Genomic DNA, 24,864 nt, shown 5'->3' with positions numbered 1-24,864 from the left:
TGGCAGTAAAAGTCTAAGAATGTTCTCTAAAGAAACTGGCCCTAAGGAGGGTGTCAAAATCGGAGAAGTAGAACTGGCACTATTCCAGGAACAGGAAATAGAACACACAAAACAGCTGCATCCCTCTAGCTCTCCAGTAGGTCCTCCATCCAACTCACTTGCTAACTCCTCCTCCTCCCCACCAGCTATCAAGTAAGCCCTCCTGCTGCCGAAACCTGCCCCTTCCCACAGAGCCTGTGCCCAGCCCTCCTCTTCAAAAACAAATATGGCATGATTTCCACTGGCCTTGATTTTTCAATTTTTGTTTGTTTTTTGGTTTTGTTTTTGTTTTTGAGACGGAGTTTCACTCTTGTTGCCCAGGCTGGAGTGCTGGAGTGCAATGGCGTGATTTCAGCTCACCACAACCTCCACCTCCCGGGTTCAAGCAATTCTGCCTCAGCCTCCCGAGTAACTGGGATTACAGGCGTGTGCCACCATGCCCTGCTAATCTTGTATTTTTAAACGGGGTTTCTCCATGTTGGTCAGGCCGGTCTCGAACTCCCAACCTCAGATGATCTGCCTGCCTCAGCCTCCCAAAGTGCTGGGATTACAGACGTGAGCCACCGTGCACGGCCGATATTTCAATGTTTTTAAATGTTAACTATGTGTATCTTTTGTGTAATGATAAGAATGCACAGTGAAAGGACACTAACATGCATTTTCAAAGTTCTCTAATTCTGTTTTTAAGAAATCACATTTTGAGATACATTTACAAAATTTTAAAACTCCAAGGAAAAAAAAAAAATCCACAAAGCTTTCAAAGAAAAAAGAAAGGTTACTCAAAAAGGTTCAAAATCAGACTGACATCACACAACATCAGATACTAACACATTAGAATATAATGGAACAATGTCTTCAAAATTCTAAGGGAAAAATATTGTCAATCTTGAATTGTATGAGAACAAAAGGTAATTTAAGACACAGAAGAACTCAGGAAGTTTACCTCCCACAGCCTGTAAGAATTACTCAAGAAAATAGTTTAACCAAAAATATAAGTAATCCAAGAAAGAAGACAATATGAGATAAGAAATGGGCTGGGCACAGTGGCTCACACCTGTAATCCCAGCACTTTGGGATGCTGAGGCGGGTGGATCACCTGAGGTCAGGAGTTTGAGACCAGCCTGGCCAACGTGGTGAAACCCCGTCTCTACTAAAAACACAAAAATCAGCCGGGTGTGGTGGCACGTGCCTGTAATCCCAGCTACTTGGGAGGCTGAGGCAGGAGAATCGCTTGAACCCAGGAAGTGGAGGTTGCAGTGAGGTGAGATCACACCACTGCACCCCAGCCTGGGTGACAGAGTGAGACTCTGTCTCATAAAAAAAAAAAAAAAGAAAAAATTAAGAGGCTTTATTACATCTTGATGCCATGAGAATTCTCTATTGAATGGTGAAGTTTTATAAACATTTCCTTTTCTGTGGAGCTAAGCCCACTACTCAATTCTACAGTGATGTTCACATAAAATCATTGTGAATTCTGTTCATTTTTCCTTTTGAAGTGTGATTACTGATACAGTTGGATTTATTTTTACCATTTTATTTTATGCTTCCTCTTTACCCTACTTTCTCTATGCTTCTTTTTCTTTTCCTGCCTTTGTTAAGACTGAATTGCTTGTTTGTAAGTTTGAAATGTATTTGTTCACTGCTAAAAGTAATGCATTTAAGGACTGCCCTTAATTTTTTAATATGCATGCACACTCAGAGTGTGAGGTTAATCAACATTTTGGAACAATACGAGGACTTCATATAACTTTAAATATCTCAGTTCTGCACTTAAGTTTTATTGCCCACCCGCCACACCACCACCCTTGTAGACACAATTATTATCATGCAGCATTGGCTTAGATTTACCCACTGTAGTAGACTGTTGGTGCCCCATACAGATCCCTTTTATTGGGCCACTACATCCACCAGCCAGCTCTAGTATTATTTGATAGTTAGAACGTTCTCTTGAGGATTGCTCCCATAAGGACAGGGCCTACCTGGCTGGGAGGTTACCCACCCTAATCTCTGAGGGGACACTGCAGCAAATGCCCGACTGACTCAGTGATAGAAAAAGCCAGTTCCCGCCGGGTGTGGTGGATCACGCCTGTAATCCCAGCACTTTGGGAGGCCGAGGTGGGCGGATCACAAGGTCAGGAGATCGAGACCATCCTGGCTAACACGGTGAAACCCGTCTTACTAAAAATACAAAAAAATAGCCTGGTGTGGTGGCACATTTCTGTAATCCCAGCTACTCGGGAGGTTGAGGCAGGAGAATCGCTTGAAACCGGGAGGTGGAGGTTGCAGTGAGCCAAGATCGTGCCACTGCACTCCAGCCTGGGCAACAGGGAGACTCAGTCTCAAAAAAAAAAAAAGGAAAAAGCCAGCTCCCTTGCCACAGGAAAGATAACTAAGTGACGCCTCTATTAGTTTTCTATTGCAGCTGTAACAAATTATTAATAACACGAACTTAACAGATTAAAACAACACAAATACATAGCTAGGCAGAGTGGCATGTGCTTGTAATCCCAGCTCCCAGGAGGCTGAGGCGGGAGGATCATTTGAGGCCAGGAGTTGGAGACCAGCCTGGGCAACACAGCAAGATCCCTCTCTTTAAAAGAAAACAAAACACACACACACAAAAAGGAAAAGGCCTGGTGCGGTGGCTCGTGCCTAATCGCCATGTTGGCCAGGCTGGTTTCGAATTCCTGACCCCAGGTGATCCGCCCGCCTCCACCTCCCAAAGTGCTGGGTTTACAGGTGTGAGCCACCATGCCCAGCCTCCATATAATCAAGTTTTAATAAATCTTGCAACCAGCCTTTATGCCCTCAAATGTAAACATCTCCATTTTGTCAAAGGCAGGCTATATAAGCTTTTCATTGCAACCAAGCTTCACAAAATCATTTCTGATGAAGCCTCTGATTCACTGGACTGCTACAGAGAAGGAATAGTTTCCTACAGGCTGACAATAAATCTAACACAATAATATGCTTTTCACATACTTGATCACACATCACAATACTAACTGAATACCTACTGTGAGCAAATCACTATGCAACATGCTTTACAAGTAAGAAATTGATTAACACAGAAAACTGTTCCAAGTAGACTCCAACCTTGTGGGAGAAAACAGCATAGATACCAGACAGAACAAGAAGCACTAACAGAGACGGGACAGTATGGAGAGTACTGGCAATATTCCGTAATTACACACAAATATTTTCAAATATCCTGACAGATATTTAGAAATGTATAGGTAAAAATGAAGTGCTACCTTTTTCAGTTTTCATTCATATGTTCAAGCTCTCCAATTAGTTATCCCTACTACTCTTTTGCCAGTAAGTCATATGCCAAGTTCTCCTATATTATTATACAACTTTTAATATAGGAATATTTATGTCTATTCAACTGAAAGCTCAAGGGCAGACATTTTTGTGGCCCCCCCCCACACATTCTTCATATATCATGCACAGGACACTGTATTTTCAGAAATGAACAAAATGATCCAGCAACTAGAGCTCTCCACAGCAGCCTGCCTGTTATCTGTTATCTCACTGTATCAGATAACAGCATCATGCAGGTGTGGCACACAGAAGTGCGGCCAAGGTTCCACCTAATGTGACCTGATCACACTCATGAATATCTGTCACTTTTAATTCCACAACAACGGAAAGCTTGGCAAAGCAGAAACAAATAAGAGCACAAAGAAAAAACAAGTATTTAGGCCGGGCGCAGTGGCTCACGCCTGTAATCCCAGCACTTTGGGAGGCTGAGGCAGGCGGATCACGAGGTCAGGAGATCGAGACCATCCTGGCTAACACGGTGAAACCCCGTCTCTACTAAAAAAATAAAATAAAATAAAAATTAAAAAAAATTAAAAAATAAATTAGCCGGGCCTGGTGGCGGGCACCTGTAGTCCCAGCTACTCGGGAGTCTGGGGCAGGAGAATGGCGTGAACCCGGGAGGCGGAGTTTGCAGTGAGCCGAGATCGTGCCACTGCACTCCAGCCTGGGCGACAGAGCGAGACTCTGACTCAAAAAAAAAAAAAAAGAAAAGAAAAAGAATAAAGTATTTATAAGCAAAATCACTTCCTATTAAGAAAGTCCGAGTTTTATTTAGCATTGTATCTGAGGCACTAACAAGAGTAAGGAAGAAACCAAAGATAGAGGCCACATTAAATGTTAAGGAGTCTCACGATAATGAAAGCATGCAGCCTGTAACCAAACTTGAAAGTACGAAATGTCATATGTTTACAATACATAAAATATACTATAAGGACTTCTTATCAAAAGGAGATAGTCTGAATATCTGCAAAGACTTTCTAATATGAAGACTCTACTACCTGTTGTTCTGCTGCTTTTCCCAGTTCCAACCTAGAACTCTATGGGCAAAACTAACAATACAGAAAGCTTTTTTGGGCAAAGGAGCCTCTGAGGGAGTGTGATACCAGTCCTGAGAAACAAGTGAACTGGCCTAGTGTTTAACCAACATAATGCTACCAAAAGCCTGAAATCTTGGTATTGACATCTAACACTAGATTACATCAAGGAGACGATTCTCTTTAAGCCATAATTTCACAATTATATTTTTTATAAAATCACTGTTCTTCAGACAGTAAATTCACACTATACTACTGAGTGTTTTAAAGTGACTTTGGCTTCTTGGTAATGAAGGGACCAAAATAATGATTTTTAGAAATGAAAAGCAGATGCATTCGAGGTTAATTAAATGATTCAGTGATCTAACTATATGTAACCCCAAAATAATTAATTCTGCCCAGACTGACAGGATAAACAAAAAAATTAGAAGCTTACATATAAAAAGATACTTTTAAAATTACAGACATCAAAAAAGAAAAAAGAGCTTTAGATATGTTGTAGTATTTCCTTAGAAGAGCCTTTTTGAAATGTACAGTTATGGCTGGGCACAGTGGTTCAAGCCTGTAATCCCAGCACTCTGGGCGGCCAAGGTGGGCGGATCACCCGAGGTCAGGGGTTCAAGACCAGCCTGGCCAACATGGAGAAACTTCATCTCTACGAAAAATACAAAAATTAGCCAAGTGTGGTGGTAAGTGCCTGTACTCCCAGCTACTTGGCAGGCTGAGGCACAAGAATTGCTTGAACCTGGGAGGCGGAGGTTGCAGTGAGCCAAGATCGTGCCACTGCACTCTAGCCTGGGTGACAGAGCAAGACTCTGTCTCAACCAGCCAAAAAGCAAAAAAAAAAGAAAAGAAATGTACAATTATTACATTTATAACAAAGTAATAACTCCAGGAAAAAACAACATAAAAATTGGTATCATATTACATCAGCAGAGTCTGTTTAATATCTTTAATAATTATATCATTTCTAAAGCTTTCCACAAAAGAGTATTACAGTTTTTTAACTTATTGGAAACATATCTAGGAAAAAAAAAAAAAAAAAGTCAGCCTTAATACTGAAACTATAATACAAATTTTAAATTATGGACACATACCATAAAACACAATGAACATTTTATTTAAATAAAAAGAAAAGATTTCACTAAGCAATAAACCCAACATATTTCTTTTCTCTCCATATCTACATCCAATGGTGATCTTTTATAGGCTAGTTTCTAAACAGATGCAAATTTTTACAAAGCGGTGAAAGCCATGTTTTGCTCAGGAATACTATGGTTCACATACCATACAGGTTATTTTACAGCAGATACTAGTTTGCCAAGCTTCAGATGGCAAAATGCTAAGTTGTGAATTGAGTATTGTCCAGCTAGTTGTTTCTCCTTGCCCTAGAGACTCTGGCAGCATGACTTGAGAGACTGCCTTATTGCTGCCACTTCTCTTCTCATAGTTGAATCCACTATGGGAGAATATTCATGTCCTTAAGATGCAAGTCCGAGCAAAAATCCTCCCACAAATCCACTGGATATCACAATGTTCTGCTTGATAAATTCTGTTGCCTGAAACAAAGTTTAAACAAAAACACTCTTAATTATGCTACAACAGGGATGAACCTTGAAAACATTATGCAAAGTGAAATAAGGCAGACAATAAAGGACAAATATTACATAATTCTGCTCATATGAGCAGTCAGAAAGCAGAATACAGATCATTAAGAGCTGGGGAGAGAGGCAAACTGAAAATTAGTGTTTAATGGGCACAGAGTTTAGGATGACGAAAAAGTTCTGGAAATAGATAGTGCTAATGATTGCAGAAAAATGTGAATATGCTTAATGCCACTGAACCGTACGCTTAAAAATGGTTAAACTGGTAAATTTTTTTTTGTATATCTATTTTACCACAATAAAAAGATGCACATTAAAAAAAAAAATTCTTACTGAATCCAGAGCCAAGTAGCAGTTTCAGCTATTTTCCTCAATTCAACAAATATTCAGCCAAAATTCCTGTGCACCTACTACTGTAGGTGTCAAACAGCATGCAAGATCCCAGAAATGTCCCTGACTAATTGAAGGAGCCTAGAGAACACAGTCATGCCCAGTAAGCTCCTTGGCTATTGAGATAAGTACATGGGCAGCAATAATCTCACAAGTAAAAAGAAATCTACCAGTAAAGTAGATATAAATGGCCCACCATCAAGTTATTCACACAGATTATTTAATAAATTGTCACGGCAGGCACAATGGTATTTATTAATAGTCCATTTAGCCAACAGAAAAAAAACATACAGGATCAAAACCAAAACAAATCACTTTGGTAAAATGTTTAACCAGAATAAAATCATGAGGAAGCCATCAGACAAAGCCAGACTGTGGGATATTCTGCCTAGAGGCATCAAAAACGTCAGTGCCATGAAAGATGGGGGAATAAAATTAACAGATGAAAGGACTATTTAAGACTAAATGAGACTTCATAGACATGATAACCGAAAACAATATATAATTTTTTGGGGGGGGCGGGTGGGAACAGGGTTTCATTCTGTCAGTCAGTCTGGAGTGCAGTGGCACAATCATGTCTCACTTATAGCCTCAAGCAATCCTCCCACCTCAGCCTCCCAAGTAGCTGGGACGACAGGTGCATGACACCATGTTCTAATTTTTGTATTTTCTATAGAGACAAGGTCTCTCTCTGTTACCCAGGCCAATCTCAAACTCCTAGGCTCAAGAGATCCTCCTGCCTCAGTCTCCCAAAGTGCTGGGATTACAGGAGTGAACTACTACACCTGGCATATAATTCTTAATTGGGGGAAAAAAAAGCCATAAAAGATATTTTGTAGAAAAATATTAATATGAACTATATACTAGAAAATACTGGCTGGGTGTGGTGGCTCACACCTGTAATGCCCAGCACATTGGAAGGCTGAGGCAGGCAGGCTGCTTGAGCCCAGGAGTTTGGGACCAGCCTAGCAACATGGCAAAACCTTGTCTCTACAAAAATATAAAAAGTAACTGGGCATGCACCTGTAGTCCCAGCTACTTGAGAGGCTGAGGTGGGAGGATTACTTGAGCCCAGGTGGTGGAGGCTGCAGTGAGCTGTGATCACAGCATTGCACTCCAGCCTGGGTGACAGAGCAAGACCCTGTCTCAAAAAAACAAACAAAAAAAGGAAATACTATTGTCTCATGTTACATTTTTTTTTTTTTTCTGGATTAATAATGGCATTTGGTCAGGCATGGGGGCTCATGCCTGTGATCCTAGCACTCTGGGAGGCCGAGGCAGGACTGCTTGAGCCCATGAGTTCGAGACCTGTGCAACATAGCAAGACCTTGTCTCTACTAAAACTTTAAAAATTAGCTGGGCATGGTCACGCACACCTATAGTCCTAGCTACTTGGGAGGCTGAGGTGGGAGGATCATTTGAGCCGGGGGGTCAAGGCTGTAGTGAGCCACGATGATGCCACTGCACTCCAGCCTAAGCAACACAGTGAGATAGAATGAGACCAGTCTCAAAAATAAAAAATTAAAAAAAAAAAAGGTGGCCAGGCGCGGTGGCTCACGCCTGTAATCCCAACACTTTGAGAGACTGAGGCAGGCGGATCACGAGGTCAGGAGTTCGAGGCCAGCCTGGCCAACATGGTGAAGCTCCCTCTCTACTAAAGATACAAAAAATTAGTTGGGCGTGGTGGTGCATGCCTGTAATTCCAGCTACTCAGGAGGCTGGGGTAGGAGAATTTTGAACCCAGGAGGCGGAGGTTGCAGTGAGCCAAGATCACGCCACTGCACTCCAGCGTGGGCTACAGGGTGAGATCCCGTCTCAAAAAAGAAAAGGAAAAAAAAAAAAGTTTCTGAAGTGGCAGGTCCCATGTAGTTAAAAAAAAAAAAAAAGGGGGGGGGACTTACAGTTGTGTAAGAGAATATCTGTACTCTTAGAAGATACATACTGAAGTATTTAGGGATGAAAAGTTATGACATCTTAGTTTGGAAAAAAAAAATTATCTTGTGTGTGTCACCCACACCCAGATAAAGTAAACATGGCAAATCGTGAACAATTTGGTGAATAGATGAAGGGTATTTAGATATTCACTGTATTTGTCTTTCAACTTTTTAACTGGTTTGAGTTTTTTCAAACCAAAAGGTTGATGGAGGTAAAATGATAAAACAAAAACAAAGGCAAGGAAGTATTCAATTCCATTTTAAACAGAGTACAAAAGAAAAGGGCCAAATTACACATGAAAACATTAATAAAATATATTAGTCATATTAATAAAACATATATATTTTCAAACTATCCTACCTCAAAAAAAAAAGTGTACTTTTAAGTTTTACTACACCTGTACATGTCCATTTATAAAGGCAGAGGAAGTATGTTGAAAAGAATGTTCTTAGTTTTTCAACAAGATCAAAGCGAGCTAGAGATGGGCAGGGGAATCTATATTAACCACCAAAAAAAAAAAATAATAATGACTGATTTAAGTAGTGGTGTGATCTCAAATTTTACTTAACACTCTAGATATATAACCAAAAACACCATTTTTTAAAAAGACAGTAATTCCCCCTGGTCACATTTTCTGCTAAGGGACACCCATTAACCAAAAAAAGGAAAAAAGAAAAAAAAAAGTCAAAATTATATATCATCTTACTTCTTCAATTAAATTGTTGATTTCAGGTGCTGCTTTGTTCGCTCGTTTCTTAATCTGTCTTTTTGCTTTATTTACATCTTTTTCAACTCTCTTCCAGTCAATCTGCACATAGCCACTATGACTAGCAATCTGCAAAAAATATAATAAAAATTATCAATACTAAACCAACTAGGTTGTTGACTAATCTAATAGCCAAGAATATATAAACACTTAAGAGTTCTAGTAACCTATAAAACTTATCGCTAAGAAATTGTTTTTTATCCACGAGTTTATTCATTTAACAGACACTAGTGCCTACCCTATGCTAAGTACTGAATAAGGGAGACATACGCCCCTACCCTCAGAAAGCTTCAGGTCTGTTAGGGAAAACAGACATTAAGCATAAGTAAGTAACTAATTATTTAGATGTGATGTACAGTGCTTAGTACATGATGGGAAAATGATTCCAAAAGCTGTCTTTTAACTATACTATCATTCTGTCATACCTTTTGGAATAGGGAATTAGTTAAAAAGATACACAGATTATCTAGATTATATAGCTAGTTAAAAAATACCTTTTAATTAAATAGATCTTTAATTATAAGGGATCATAAGCCAATCAGTTATTAGATCACTAAAGAAATTTAAGTAGCCTGCTAAGTATTTAAATAGCTCTCTTTACTTAAATTAAGAATACTTTCTGGTAATTGCTTTTGAAAGTAGAATATAAAACAAACTGTGCTCTACACAAGTTTCATGCTATAAATCCTTTTAACAAAACTATAGCTAAATGCCTATCATAAGAAAAATTATCATATGGTACTACTGAGAGACTGCAATATCTGAACAGGAACAACAGTGTGTGTGCAAAGCCAGTCCAGTAACTCATGCCTCCAAATAATAAAATAGCCATATATACCATTATAAATCACTTCTGTCAAGCTTATGCTTTCTTTGTCATTTTTTAGTGCATCACTTTTTTTTTTTTTTTTTTTGCCATTTGCACCCTGAATGAACACACTGACTTTTAGCCATACAGAAAATACTTTAAATAATAAAAAGATCTGATTTTGCATAAACAGGTTGACTAGACATCCTAGGTTCTATTTTGTCTGTGAATGACTCCATAGAAGAATTTATTTATCTGCATTTCTTCTTGTATTTATTCATCCACTATCACTTCAAACTCCAGCCTCAGCAAAATAGTGGTGATCAAATCAAATGGCAAGTGAAGGCTTTTTCTGGTAGTATTTGATACAGCAATTTGAGTCACAGGCATGGAGGTGATGATGAACCTTAGGAAAAGGAGCCTTTTCTACATACAAATCCAAAAGACTTCTTACTGGCTTGCACTAAGTAATCAAAATAGTTGATTACTATGAAGCTTTTGCAGAATTTTATTTTTTGCTGAATCTTAACATTTCTTCTTAATCCAAAGCTTGTGAGAAATACAAAGATTTTATGTATGCATATGGCTTTATTTTTTGGTTAGAACAAAAATATTATCTATGCCACCACTCATAATCAACTCCCAATTCAACTGTCATTTTTAAGACTTAACATTTTAATTTACAAAGTTTTTTTTTTAAAGCTAATCTTCATGCCATGAGTTAAACTGGTAGTGAAATTTTAAAAAAAAGAAAAAAAAAAATCTTAACTGTATTCCCTGGGTGAGACCCCTTATCCACCCTCCAATCGCGAGCAAATGAATAAAGGAAACCATTTATATGAGACAGATGAAACAAATTCTCACAAACAGCACTCTATACAGAAAATATTTTTACAGAGCCATTTGTCACTGATAATTAGTAAACCCAGTGTTATCTGAGATAAAGATTTTGTATAGTTTAAAGAATCCTCTACATTTTGGGGGAAAATGTCAAACAGCTGCAAGTAAAATGAAAAACCCTGAGATGCTAAAGATACTAACGTCTCTTTGGAAGAAGACTTCCTTAACACCTCCAAGCAGACAGAGCGTCTTCCCTCTGCTCTCTCAGCACTAAACACACCCTTCTAGCTCAGCACTGACCATATGGGCTGTGAATCTCTATATCCTTAGAGTCCCAACTAATGTCAGATGAATGAGACATAGTAAATAAATGATAACAAAGACAATGAATAAAGACTAAATCTCAAACGCTGTATTAACCAACCTGGCTCAAATCATGACTCTCAGCAACAAAGTGGATGGGCTAGATTATCCCAAAGGGCCCAACCTACCATGTCTACTAACAAGAGAATGATTTTTGATGCTGGAGTGATCTACCATCACTGAACAAATTCCCTTGAGAATCTGTTCCCTTGCAGGGAAAATGCAAAACCTTGAGATGTTAAAGATATTAATGCCTTAAAAAAAAGAGAGAGAGAGAGAGATGAAGTCTCACTATGTTGCCCAGGCTGGTCTTGGACTCTTGGCCTCAAGCCATCCTCCTGCCTTGGTCTCCCAAAGTGCTGGGATTACAGTGAGCCACGGCACCCAGCTGAGAAGTACACTTCTGATCAAACCGAAGAATACCAGTCTAAAATGAGCACCCTACTCCAGTGCAGAGATGACCAAGGACAAACAATCTGCCCCAAGTGGGGTTCAGGTACAACCAACTTAACCAACCAATACATACAGGACCCAATTCAGTCTTGTCCACACAAAATTCATCTGCAACTACAAGGAAATGCAAGCCAAAAGACTGGGGAGGGAATGGGACAGTGATGACTGCTTTTTGAACATTTGACTTCCTATAACACTAAAATATTTAACGGGATTAGGTGAAGTACTTTCATTAGAATAAAAGCTTCCAAGTTAAAAAAATAAAATTAAATTTAAAAATGCCAGGCTGAGTTCTGTGGCTCACGCCTGTCATCTTAGCACTTTGGGAGGCCGAGGCAAGCGGATTACCTGATGCCAGGAGTTCAAGAACAGCCTGGCCAACATGGTGAAACCCCGTCTCCACTAAAAATGCAAAAATTAGCCGGGCGTGGTAGCGCATGCCTGTAATCCCAGCTACTTGGAAGGCTGAGGCAAAAGAATCACTGGAACCCAGGAGGCAGAGAATGCAGTGAGCCGATAACACGCCACTGCACTCCAGCCTGGGCAACAGAGTGAGACACTGTCTCAAAATAATAATAATAATAATAATAATAATAATGATAATAATAATGACAGAGGGGCTGGGCGTGGTGGTTCACCCCTGTACTCCTAGCACTTTGGGAGGCCAAGGTGGGCAGATCACTTGAGGCCAGGAGTTCGAGATCAGCCGTGCCAACATGGTGAAACTATGTCAGTGAAACTAAAAATACAAAAAACTAGCTGGGCGTGGTGGCTCACACCTGTAATCACAGCTACTCAGGAGGCTGAGTTACAAGAATCAGGAGGTGGTTCTTGAACCCAGGAGGCAGAGGTTACAGTGAGCCGAGATCCCGCCACTGCATTCCAGCCTGGGTGACAGGGAGACTGTCTCAAAAATAAATAAATAAATAAATAAATAAATAAATAAATAAATAATAATGCCAGAGGCCAGGCTCGGTTGCTCATGCCCATAATTTCAACACTTTGGGAGGGTGAAGCAGGCTGACTGCTTGAGCCCAGGAGTTTGAGACCAGTCTGGGCTATATGGCGAAATTCTGTCTCTACAAAAAATACAAAAATTAGCCAGGCATGGTGGCATGCACCTGTAGTCCCAGCTACTTGAGAGGCTGAAGTGGGAGGACCGTTTGAGCCTCAGGAGTTCAAGGCTGGAGTGACCCATGGTCACACCACTGCACTCCAGCCTGGGCCAGAGAGTGAGACTGCTTCCAGAAAAAACACACACACACACACACACACACACACACACACACACACACACCAGGCTTTCAGATAGATTCATGTCGGCCAGAAAGCTCAAAACAGGTAGATGGGGCTTTTTGCTTGTGAACTTCACCATATGCTGATCTAACCTGGCTGTTTCACTGCGAGAAATTCGCCCACCCCCAACTCCTTATCTTTAAATCATTTTTCTTGAACTGGTCAGATTTCCCAGAGAAGGGAAAGCCCCACACGTCCATATCGTTTAGAGCTTTCCATCAACTTTTAGAGCTCAATTCTTAAATATGAGCAGACAACCAAGGATCATCAGACATGGAGGAAGGCCTTTAACTTGAAAACTAGAAACCAAAATAAACAAGCAGGAAAAAGTGGGGGGACGGGAAACAAAACACCTTAGACAAACAGGGACTTGGTAGGAAGAAACTTAAAACACACACACATACACACCCAAAGAAGCTTGATCATTTACGTCCTCAGAGAGATTAAAAAAGATAATGCACAACTGAAAGAGCGCTTAATGGCCAAAGCTGGCAAAATTTGAGCAATAAAAGAGCATTAGATTATAAACCAAAGTATAAAATAAATATCCATGAGTCCATATTGATATAAATAAATGACTGAATAAATAAAAGAAGAGACAAACCTTCCAACAGACTATTTCTAAATAATTTATGTAGCTACTCTGCCTTCAGAAAGGTGGAGCACAATCACATTCCTGAAATGTGGGCTATACACAGTGACTCCCTTCCAAAGAGTACAGTATGAGGCCAAGCGTGGTGGCTCATGCCTGTAATCCCAGCACTTCGGGAGGCCGAGGAGGGCAGATCACTTGAGGCCAAGAGTTCAAGACCAGCCTGGCCAACATGGTGAAACCCCGTCTCTACTGAAAATACAAAAATTAGCCAGACGGTGGTGTGCACCTGTAATTGGCGTGCGCCTGTAATTGCAATTACTTGGGAGGCTAAGGCATGAGAATCACTTGAACCTGGGAGACAGAGGCTGCCGTAAGCCGAGATCATGCCACTTGCACCCCAGCCTGGGCAACAGAGTGAAACTCTGTCTCAGAAAAAAAAAAAAAAAAAAAAAAACAAAGGGGGAAAAGCTGGTGGATCCTCTCATATGGGGATAAAAGGAATATTTTCTGGAAGGCTGCTTGACAATCAAGAGGCTTAAATATGTATATGTGTATGTATGTGTATACATATATATATATATATATATTTTTTTTTTGAGACAGCGTTTCGCTCTTGTCACCCATGCTGGCATATAATGGCATGATCTCGGCTCACTGCAACCTCTGACTCCCAGGTTCAAGTGATGTTCCTGCCTCAGCCTCCCGAGTAGCTGGGATTACAGGCATGCACCACCATGCCTGGCTAATTTTGTACTTTTAGTAGAGATGGGGTTTCACCTTGTTGGCCAGGCTGGTCTCGAACTCCTGACCTCAGGTGATCCGCCCGCCTCGGCCTCCCAAAGTGCTGGGATTACAGGCGTGAGCCACCACGTCTGGCCTAAATATATTTTTGCTTTGTCTTAGACAAGTGTGCAAAGATGTATATAAATGGCTAGTCACTGCAGAGTTGTTTGTAAAGCTGAAAAAATAAACTGCTAGATGAACATTCTGTGTAGATGCTAAGAATTGCTTGTAGGACAGACTATTTGGATCAACACTCTGAACCTGCAGTCTATTAAGGCAGTCACTTCGAACTAGCATCTGGTGATTTAAGGAAAACTTTCACTCTCCGCCTCTTTCTAAGAACCTTCTATCTTCGAATTAGAGAAGACATTCAACTATACCATCTCTCACAAACCTTCCTGGTCTATAGATATGCAATTAAAATGGTTTCCAAGAATGTTAGTGCTCCAGTAATATGATGTGTTCCTAAAAGTCTTATTGAAGGGACTGTCTTCTAACCATTGCATTGGTTGAAACAATGGGTTAGGGGAGGACAAATCACACATAATAAATACATCCCACCAATCTCTTAAAAAAAAAAGTATCCAAATATTAGCCACTAAAAAATTTAAAAAAAGATACTGCTCACTGCATCCATGAAGGAAAAGCAAGGAACAGAATGCTAAAGTCACATTAAAAGAACAACAGCTGGGCATGGTGGCTCACATCTGTAATCCCAGCACTTTGGGAGGCCAAGGTGGGTGGACTGCTCAAGCTCAGGAGTTCAAGACCAGCCTGGGCAACACAGCAAAACTCCATCTCTACTGAAAATACAAAAAATTAGCCAGGCATGGTGGCGCATGCCTGTAGTCCCAGCTACTTGGGAAGCTGGGGTGGAGAAATCACCTAAGCTTGGGAGGTCAAGGCTGTAGTGAGCCAAGATCACACCACTGCACTCCAGCCCAGGCAAACAGAGTGAGACTCTTGTTGAGGTTGAAGAAATCTCTCAGAAAATAGACCAATGAAAGTGGAAAACTGAAAAGATTATTAGTGTTCTGCCAAATCTAAGAAAGAAAGAAAAAAAAAAGATTATTAGGCCAAGCACAGTGGTTCATGCCTGTAATCCCAACATTTTGGGAGGCCAAGGCAGGAGGATTGCTTGAGACCAGCCTGGGCAACACAGCAAGACCTCATCTATATTTAAAAAAAAACAAAAAATAAGTCTAAAACTGTAAAATAAATAAATAAAGAAAAATTAGACAACTGGTCCAGGAGATACATTTAATGGGAACCACAGAAAAAAAGATGGGAAAATTAAAGAGCAGGATATCACTAACTGAATAAATATAAAGAAAATTTCTCCAAACTGAAAGGGCCCCTTGAGTTTCCAGCACAGTGGATGAAAATAGGCCCAAAGGAAGGCACATCACTGGGAAAAATCAGAATACTGAGGACAAAAGAAAATCCCATAAGCATTTATTGAAAGGGAAAAAAAAAAAAAAAACCCACACATGTAAAGGTTCAGAAATTAGAATTACTTTAGACTTTTAACAGCATCATTGGAAGTCAGAAGACAATGGAGCAATATCTAAACCCAGCTATTAATAAATTATCAAACAAATGTGAGGATAAAATGAAGAAATTTTCAGACATGCAAAGTCTCAAAAACTATAGTTCCCATTCTCATTTTCTACGAAAGCTATTGGAGGATGTGTCCACCAAAATAAGAGACTACATCAAGACATAGGATAGGCCAGGTGCAGTGGCTCACGCCTGTAATCCCAACACTTTGGGAGGCCAAGGCGGGTGGAATGCTTGAGCCCAGGAGTTCGAGACCAGCCTGGGCAACATAGCAAGACCTATTATTCAAAAATACAAAAATTAGCTGGGCATGGTGGCACACGCCTGTAGTCCCAGCTACTTGGGAGGCTGAGGCAGGAGGATTCCCTTGAGCCCAGGAGGCAGAGTTTATAGTGAGTGAGACTGCACCACTGCACTCTAGCCTGGGCAACAGAGCAAGACTGTCTCAAAAAACAAACAAACAAACAAAAGACATAACATATAGGAAACAACCCAAAACAAAAACAAAGGGAATATCCAGAAGGTATTGAAGAGAGATCCCAGGGTAAGAGCTGTATACCAGGCCTAGAAAGCAAACAGGACAGATGACTCTGGGACCAAGTTGGCCCAGAAGGTTAAACTGATGAACTATTTGATACATATGACAATGAAAGATGATTTTCACAACTAGTAGTTGTCTAAAGAAATAATCCTGGGCCAGGCGTGGTGGCTCACACCTGTAATCCCAGCACTTTGGGAGGCCAAGGCAGGCAGATCACGAGGTCAGGAGATCAAGACCATCCTGGCTAACATGGTGAAACCCTGTCTCTACTAAAAAAATACAAAAAGTTAGCTGGGCATGGTGGCGGGCACCTGTAGTCCCAGCTACTCAGAAGGCTGAGGCAGGAGAATGGCATGAACCCGGGAGGCGAAGCTTGCAGTGAGCTGAGATCGTGCCACTGCACTCCAGCCTGGGAGACAGAGCGAAAAAAAAAGAAAAGAAAAAGAAAAAGTCCTGGCTGGGCGCGGTGGCTCACACCTGTAATCCCAGCACTTTGAGAGGCTGAGGCTGGCAGATTGCCTGAGGTCAGGAGTTTGAGACCAGCCTGGCCAACATGGTGAAACCCCGTCTCTACTAAAAATACAAAACTTAGCCGGGCGCGGTGGCAGGTTCCTCTAAACCCAGCTACTCGGGAGGCTGAGGCAGGAAAATCGCTTGAACCCAGGGAGGCGGAGGTTGCAGTGAGCCAAGATTGTGCCACTGCACTCTAGCCTGGGCGACAGAGCGAGACTCTGTCTCAAAACAACAACAAAAAATCCCAAACTTCCTAGTAAAAATAATGGCCAAAACCTTCCCAAATATGATTAAAGACATAAATTCACAGGTTCAAGAAGTTCAGTGAACTCTTAAGTAATCAGTCTCAGTGAACTCCATGTAATGAATGATCTAACACAATTATGAAAAAAGGGAAGTAACTACACTTAGACGATCGAGGGAGAGGGAAGAAAGTATTCAGGTACGTGAGATTGGGGGGAGAAGTGTAGGGAAAATAAAACAGTTCAATAAATGGCAGCTAAATTTTCCTATTCCATAATGGGAAGCCAATAGTTCACACCTAAAACTGAAAGATCAAGAAATGTCCAATTAACTTGTTTAGGGAAAAAGAGATAACTACCTTAAGAATCAGTTAAGAGTTCAAAGTGGATGTCTCAGGGGATGGAAAAACGGGGGTAGTGAGAGAGGTGGAGGATTACACTAACCTGTAACAAGCCTTGCACAACTACTTGGCCCTTTGAATTATAAGCATGTGTAACTCCAAAAACTTAAAACGAAGAGATTGTGTACTTTAAGACGGCAGTGTAATAAATATCTATTGGAAAACACTTAATATTGTTGCTAGAAAAGCTTTAAGTTCTAAATAAACTAATATTTATCTTTAAATATAAGAAAGGTCACCAAAATATGAAAGTGGGCCTAAAGAATATTAGGCAATTAGCCTAAAAGCCATTTGTTACTTTATTTCCCCTTTCACTTTCCTTCTACTGAGTTTTCAAGGTTAGTCATATTTGTGGGAAAAACTGGTTTGATGCAGACAGATCCTATGTTGTTCTGCCTTAAAAACTTCAAAGAATGTGTGGACTAAATGCAGAAAAGTGGGAGGTGGCAATGACAAAATGTGGATTTGAATGGTGCATATTGAGTGAACTGAAATGGACTTCTGAAAAACTGACATGCAGAGTGGATTAAAATATACATTTCTCTCCATTCTGTGAACATTTTAGGAAACTCTGCTTCAGTCCAGTACCCTTTTACACTAACAGAAATGACAACTGAGTCTTCAAAATAGCTATGGAATAAAATATGCTCTTGATTCCATATAAAACCAAGTCAAAATCAGCTTAAGTAAAATTATCATCTGTGCTAATGCTGGCATATTCATCCAAAGAACTAAATTTAGGTATTAATCATGTTCTTTTTTACCTCTTACCACAAGTAATAAGCAATTATTCCTAATAATGTCACCAAGAGAAAGAAAACATATATATTTTTTAAAAGGCTGCTCAGTGAACAACTCAAAATCTGTGCTTCATACATACAAATCCAGTCCCCTTGTACTTAAAGCAACTATACTAGTTATTACATGATCGATGGCTTAGGTGCTGAATTCAGATTTTGGTTGCTATGAACATCAATCATTTTTAATCTAGTACAACTGACAGTTCTCTGTATCTTTAAAAGTGTTGCTCACATTCATTCCTAGAGATTTTCAATTTTTGGATTTACTATATTTGATCTTCAAGGAACGATATTTTTGAAAAAATATATGCCAAACAGACATGAATGCCAGATACTGCCCTGATAAACATCCTCTAATGGCAAAGCATTTGTAGATCTTATACTTACAAGAATATGAACAAAACTAAAACTTCAAATCTACCTGCCTCAGATATAAGATTATGGATTTTTTTTGGTTTTTTTTTTTTTTTTTTTTGGAAACAGAGTTTCGCTCTTGTTGCCCAGGTGGGAGTGCAAATGGCACGATCTCGGCTCACTACAACCTCCGCTTCCTGGGTTCAAGTGATTCTCAGCCTCCCAAGTAGCTGGGACTATAGGCGTGTGCCACCACGCCAGCTAATTTTAATTTTTGTATTTTCAGTACAGACAGGGTTTCACCATGTTGGCCAGACTGGTCTTGAACATCTGACCTCAAGGGATCTGCCTGCCTCTGCCTCCCAAAGTGCTGGGATTACAGGTGTGAGCCAACGCACCCGGCAATGGCTGTCTTTTTAATAGCTGAGATCAAACTATGCTTAATAACTCAGAAATATTTAAATCGTTATCTTTCAAGACAAAAGTCAGCTTCCCAAACTCATTGTAGCTCTTTCATAAGCTGATGCCTAAAAGAAAAATTCCACCTTTTATGTAAGCAAAGGCAAGTGCTTAAAGCTCTGACATACCTGAAGAAGAAGAAAGCCACCACCTACTGCAGTTGCTGCAAGTTTTCCAACTTTCTGGAACAGAAATCCTGCACACCTTTAATCAAAGAAATAACAAAAGATGAAAACAATCAATTATGTACTAAATCCTCTCCCTCTTCTACTTTTCATTGCTTTCCTAATAAAATCTTCTGTCTTCGCATTTCTTTTGATCACGTCCCTTACCTGCTCAGAAACCTTCTCAGAAGCCCCTCAGTTATATAGGCTAGTCAAAAATGCACAATCTAAAATGTCTGAAATTTGCTTCAAAATAAGGGACAGAGAGAAGAGGAGGGGAATTTATAGAAAAAAAGAGCAGCTACTAAAATAACGACAAGTACTCAGGGGTTCACTACACTCCTCCTACATTTGCATAAGCTGAAACCTCCCATAATAAAAGTGACGTTTTGCTTAATACAGTCAAGATGGTCCCTATACCTGGTTGACCCCCACCTTCGGCTCCAGCCCCATTAACTTCCAAATAGGTCATCACCTTTGCTCAAGCTATTAATCTCCCTGCTTCTAGGGGTTTCTGCCTAGCTCTACCTATTTAAAGCTTTCCTACCCTTTCAGGTCCAGCTGTTGTTCCACTCAATGACTACACTTCAGCCCACATTTCTAAAAGCCTCCTTATCTAGATCTACCTATTTTTATATTAAACGTTTTTTGTGTCTCATCTACCCTGTGTCAGCTCATACTTCTTTCATGATTAATTCGCTCCTTCAGTGAGCTCACATTCCCTTCAGCATTCCAGATCCACACTGTGCAAATGAATCCTGTATTTCTAATCTAGCCTTCTGCACTGGGTTGAATGGTGTCCCCCCTAAAATTCACATCCTTCCCAAAACCTCTAAATGTGACCTTATTTTAAAACAGAGTCACTGCAGATGTAATGAGTTCAGATGAGATCATACTGGACAGGTTGGGCCTTTAATCCGATAAGGACGCACACAGAGAGAAGACGACATGTGAGGACAACAGAGGCAGAGACTGGAATAATACATTTACAAGCCAAGGAATGACAAGGATTGCTGGCAACCACCAGAAGCTAGCAGAGAAACATAAAACAGATATCTCCCTCTGAGCCTCCAAGAAGGAACAAACCCTGTTGACATCCTGATTACAGACTTCTAGCCTCCGGAACTGTGAGAGAGTACATTTCTGTTGTTATTTTATTTTATTTATTTATATTTTAGATGGAGCTCGTTCTGTCACCCAGGCTGGAGTGCAATGGCATGATCTTGGCTCACTGCAACCTCTGCCTCCCGGGTTCAAGCAATTTTCCTGCCTCAGCCTCCCAAATAGCTGGGATTACAGGCACCCGCCACCACACCCGGCTAATTGTTGTATTTTTAGTAGAGACGGGGTTTCACAATGTTGGCCAGGCTGCTCTTGAACTCCTGATCTCAGGTGATTTCATCCGCCTTGGCCTCCCAAAGTGCTGGGATTACAAGTGTAAGCCACCGCACCTGGCCTCCACAGTTCTATATATTTTATCTCCAAAATGTTATTTGACTGTTTTCTCCTTTCCATTCTCAAGGTCATCATTACCTTGCTTCCAGAACATTCTTAAGGGCCCTCTAACTGTTCTTGACACCTCCCATCTCTCCTAGCAATCACCCATCCTGATAATAGTTTTAATTTTTTGTCATGGGCCGGGCACGGTGGCTCACGCCTGTAATCCCAGCACTTTGGGAGGCCGAGGTGGGCGGATCACGAGGTCATGGTGAAACCCCGTCTCTACTAAAAATACAAAAATTAGCCAGGCGTGGTGGCACGTGCCTGTAATCCCAGCTACTCGGGAGGTTGGGACAGGAGAATCGCTTGAACCCGGGAGGCGGAGGTTGCAGTGAGCGGAGATTGTGCCATTGCATTCCAGCCTGGGTGACAGGGCAAGACTCCATCTCAAAAAAAAAAAAAAAAAAAATTGTCATGATCAAAAGCCTACAGCTTACCTACAGCTAAATAAAATCTCCTCAGCCTCCTATTCATGTCTTGAATTGGTCTAAATTGCTAACTTGTTAGGTTAGTGCCTATTAACTGTTCCTCCTTAATATACACCACAATATCACATCAGTTTTACATCCTAAGAAAATTGCAAAAATTTACTACACTGAATATAGTCATTGCAACAAATCGCCTGTATAATTATTAGAGTCCTATTATACAGCTCCTGGACCAACACCTGGCTATAATCCAAATGTGTGTGTGTGTATATGTATATATGTATATGTATATATGTGTGCATACATATATACACACACATATACACATATATATACACACACATATATACATATATATACACACACATATATATACATATGAGCCACCACACCTGGCCTCCACGGTTCTATATATACACACACATATATACATATACATATATACACATACACGTGTATGCGCGTATATATGTATACACATATATACATATACATATATATACACACACATACACACACAGTCAGCTCTCTTTATGTTTCGCATCTACAATTAAACCAATCAGGGCACAAAACTTGAAAAAAAAGACAAAAAAAATAAAAAGTAACACGGATTTTTAAAATTCCATATAACAAGTATTTACATAGCATTTACATTGTATTAGGTGTTGTAAGTAATTAAGAGATGATTTAAAGTGTACGAGAGAGTGTACAGGTTATAAGCAAATACTATGCCTTTTTATATCAGGGACATAAGCATCTGCAGATTTTGGTATCCTATGCTGAGGGACGACTGTATTACCATAAAGAATGTGCCCCTCAGTAGGGGAGTCAGCAACAAAGGCGCAGAAAAGGGAACAGAAAAGGCAGGCAGCAGCCACAATGTCCCTCGGACTGTGCTCCACAAGCATGTATAGCCATTGCTTGATGGCATCAGTCACTACAATGAACCTATCTCCTGCTGCTCTGTCTCCAGGCTTTCCGAGCAAACTTCTGCCAATGATGGGGCTTGATCTACAAGGAGTCTGGTCTCCAAGGAGAAACAATGAAATGACTTGATAATTCTATTCTCAATTATTTTTGAGTCTGTTTTAAGACTGGACTTTAGGCCCTGACTGACATTAACCAATCACCCATGGCACCAAATTGTGAGCTTATTTAAGCAGAGAGCCATACCCTGAATTACAGGGCTAGAGGAACTATCTGCCTGTGGAGAATCATCTGAATGACCCGGCCCTGACAGGCATCTCTCTCCTAATTGCAGGCTTTTTTCCTGCAGCAGCATTAGTAAGTACATATCATGAATAAATGCCGCACCTCTGCAACACAGAATCTTGACAATGAGTATTTCTATCATAAAATGGCATTTGCAAAAAGGCATAGAGGAGTGTGTCATTATTCCAAAGTGCATGTAAAACACAAATAAAAACACTCGTTATACTTATCAAGTGGAAACATGTAAATATTTCAGTTACATCAATGTAAGATGAACTTAAAAGAGAATCTAAGAAAAAATGCTTATGCACAAGTTAAGCACCCTCACTAACTCCAAAATTTCTCTACAGTCACGAACATTTTCAAAACAGTCAAATTTGTTTCTGCCCCCTTGTTATATGGCTAGCCTTTTTATTATAAGAACAGAATTAGATCCACAGTAGCCATTGTGTTATCACGTGGTCTGAAATGTTAACTGGTCAGGCTGATGGTTATTAACCACTTCTTAATGGACTCCACAATATTCCCAAGTAAGCAATCAGACCTTTAATTTCAACACAGAACTAATGTTCTACAGCTCTTTTTCAAAGAGTTATCATAATCTGAACGAGCCCACAAAAAACAGAATCATCTGTATCATCACCAATAATTCATACTGAGCATTTTACACTGCTCTGTATGGGGCTGACAATACTAGAGGCCAGTTCTACCGTGGGAGTTTCTTAGGTTTTTTCAGTAGTTAGCACTGAATGAAATGTAAAAATTTACATATAATTAACTCATATATTTCTTCCTATCTACTATCACTGAATCAGATCCACGACATTTGCTGAAGAATCAAAAGAAGGATGAGGAGGGAGGAGAGGAACAGCGGTGGGCATGGGGGAGGGGATCGCCAAAACCCAACAGGGAGCCTGGGCATGTAGATTACATCAATTTTAACTCAGAGAAAAGCCTCTTCCAGAATTAACAGTGTAGACCCACTGCATGTGCACGGTGACTCTTCCCGATGTATGAAAGGTCAGCAGGGTCAGGCCCCGAAATGAAATTTAATGAAAAAGACGTTGTTCTCACCAGCCAGTAACACCACCCATTACAATCTGGGTAGCTACTGAGTATTTTTCTACCATAGGTCCCGAACTGTGGCCAAACACTCGATTCCACCACTGGTGTCTTCTTGCATACTCAGTTAAATCCAACACTTCATAAGAGTCGTCATCACTTTCATATTCTTCAAAATAGCAAAATGCAAAAAATAAATGTAGAGTCAATCAAAAGTCAGAAATGTCCCATACATCTTTTTAAATATCTGTTACAACTCATTACTTTTGGCCTACAGCTAAAAACGCCCACATGGAAACTACTGACTTAACTCAATTCCTGAGACCAGGGCCTCAAGAGTAAAGGGCCCTACAACAATGACCCCCATCTGCTTTCCCAAAGGCCCAGGGACCAGCCTGGGGTGACGAAGCCAGGGCCAACTCAGAAATGACACAGTAGTGAGGGGTCACCCCAACCTCCAAATCTTAGTAGGGTCAAGGTCAGAGAAGGGTCCATTTTCATCAGTGGAAGGAATGGGGGTGGGGAGGGGTCCTCCTCTGAGATAACTAGTCTGGAGCCCAGCGAACTCACTAGAGTCTAGACGTTTAAAAAAAGAAAATAATAATACATTTGAAGATGGAGATAAAGGGCCGGAGGTGAAGGTAAGGCAGGAGGTAGGCAGGGCTGTGCTGGGGGTGGGGGTGGCTCTCCGCTTGAGTTCCGGAGGGGGACGAAAAAGTCTAGCTCGGAGGGGGTGCTCAAAGGGGCTGCCTTAAAAAAATATATACAGTTCGAAGAATCCTAGGGCAGGGGAAGGAAGAGGTGCCATGGGAGCAAGGTCGAGAGCTGTGAGCCGCGTCCCAGATACCACTTCAGGCCCTCGCCGCTCACCTTGGGGAGGGGGGTTCCGGGTCGCCATGATACCGCCAGCGGCCAATTCTGGAGTGGTCCCCGCCCGCCCTCCTCTCCCTGGCACTTTAAGGGCCGCTCTAGGCAAGGATGGAAATCTATGGTCTCTTTTTCCCTCCTCCTCCTACTCCAGGCGCGTAGTCCTGTCTCCGCCCCCTTCTCTCAGCGCAGGACCTTCTGCCTTCTGCGCACGCGCGAGACTCCGGAATGTGGGCAGGGCCGGTCGGATCATAGCCCCGCGAGAGCGCAGGGGACTTGTAGTCCATTGTCTTCCGCAATTAGGAAGGGGGAGGGACCGCCCCTCCTCGAATTTCCATAACTTGAATTTGATTATTTTGTTTTAAAGAGCCTTAAGGGCTGAAGGTATGGGGGGAAGGGCGCTACATGGTGGTACAAAGGGAAAACCAGCTGGGTATTGACAAAGACTCTCTTGACCAAACTTTAGTCAGGAGGCTCCTCTGAGCTGTTTTTGACTGAGTCTCCTCCTTGGGTCGTCTTTGACCTGCCTAG

General features: G+C 40.9%; 1 protein-coding gene across 1 annotated transcript; it reads right to left on the bottom strand.

Annotated features, from left to right (window-relative positions):
* Window positions 1-5,316: 5,316 nt before the first annotated feature.
* Window positions 5,317-24,528, bottom strand: FUNDC1 (FUN14 domain containing 1). The gene is made up of 5 exons (XM_003917610.4): window positions 24,337-24,528; window positions 23,479-23,635; window positions 19,229-19,304; window positions 9,033-9,161; window positions 5,317-5,956 (listed from the first exon to the last, which is right to left on the bottom strand). The coding sequence occupies exons 1-5, from the start codon at window positions 24,362-24,364 to the stop codon at window positions 5,879-5,881; spliced, it is 468 nt and encodes a 155-aa protein (XP_003917659.1). The 5' UTR covers window positions 24,365-24,528; the 3' UTR covers window positions 5,317-5,878.
* Window positions 24,529-24,864: the final 336 nt, after the last annotated feature.

The sequence above is a fragment of the Papio anubis genome, chromosome X, assembly GCF_008728515.1.
Source record: "Papio anubis isolate 15944 chromosome X, Panubis1.0, whole genome shotgun sequence".
NCBI classification, from domain to species: Eukaryota; Metazoa; Chordata; class Mammalia; order Primates; family Cercopithecidae; genus Papio; species Papio anubis.
Note: the sequence above shows the minus strand (reverse complement) of the source record. Positions and strands in the feature narration are given on the sequence as shown.

Excerpts from the sequence above, each read along its gene's own strand:
- FUNDC1 (XM_003917610.4), bottom strand. The coding sequence starts at position 24,364 with ATGGCGACCCGGAACCCCCCTCCCCAAG. Across the intron at positions 19,305-23,478 it reads ATGGGTGGTGTTACTGGCTG|GTGTGCAGGATTTCTGTTCC; the intron begins GTGAGAACAACG and ends CTTTGATTAAAG. Across the intron at positions 9,162-19,228 it reads GTGGCTTTCTTCTTCTTCAG|ATTGCTAGTCATAGTGGCTA; the intron begins GTATGTCAGAGC and ends TATTTTTTGCAG.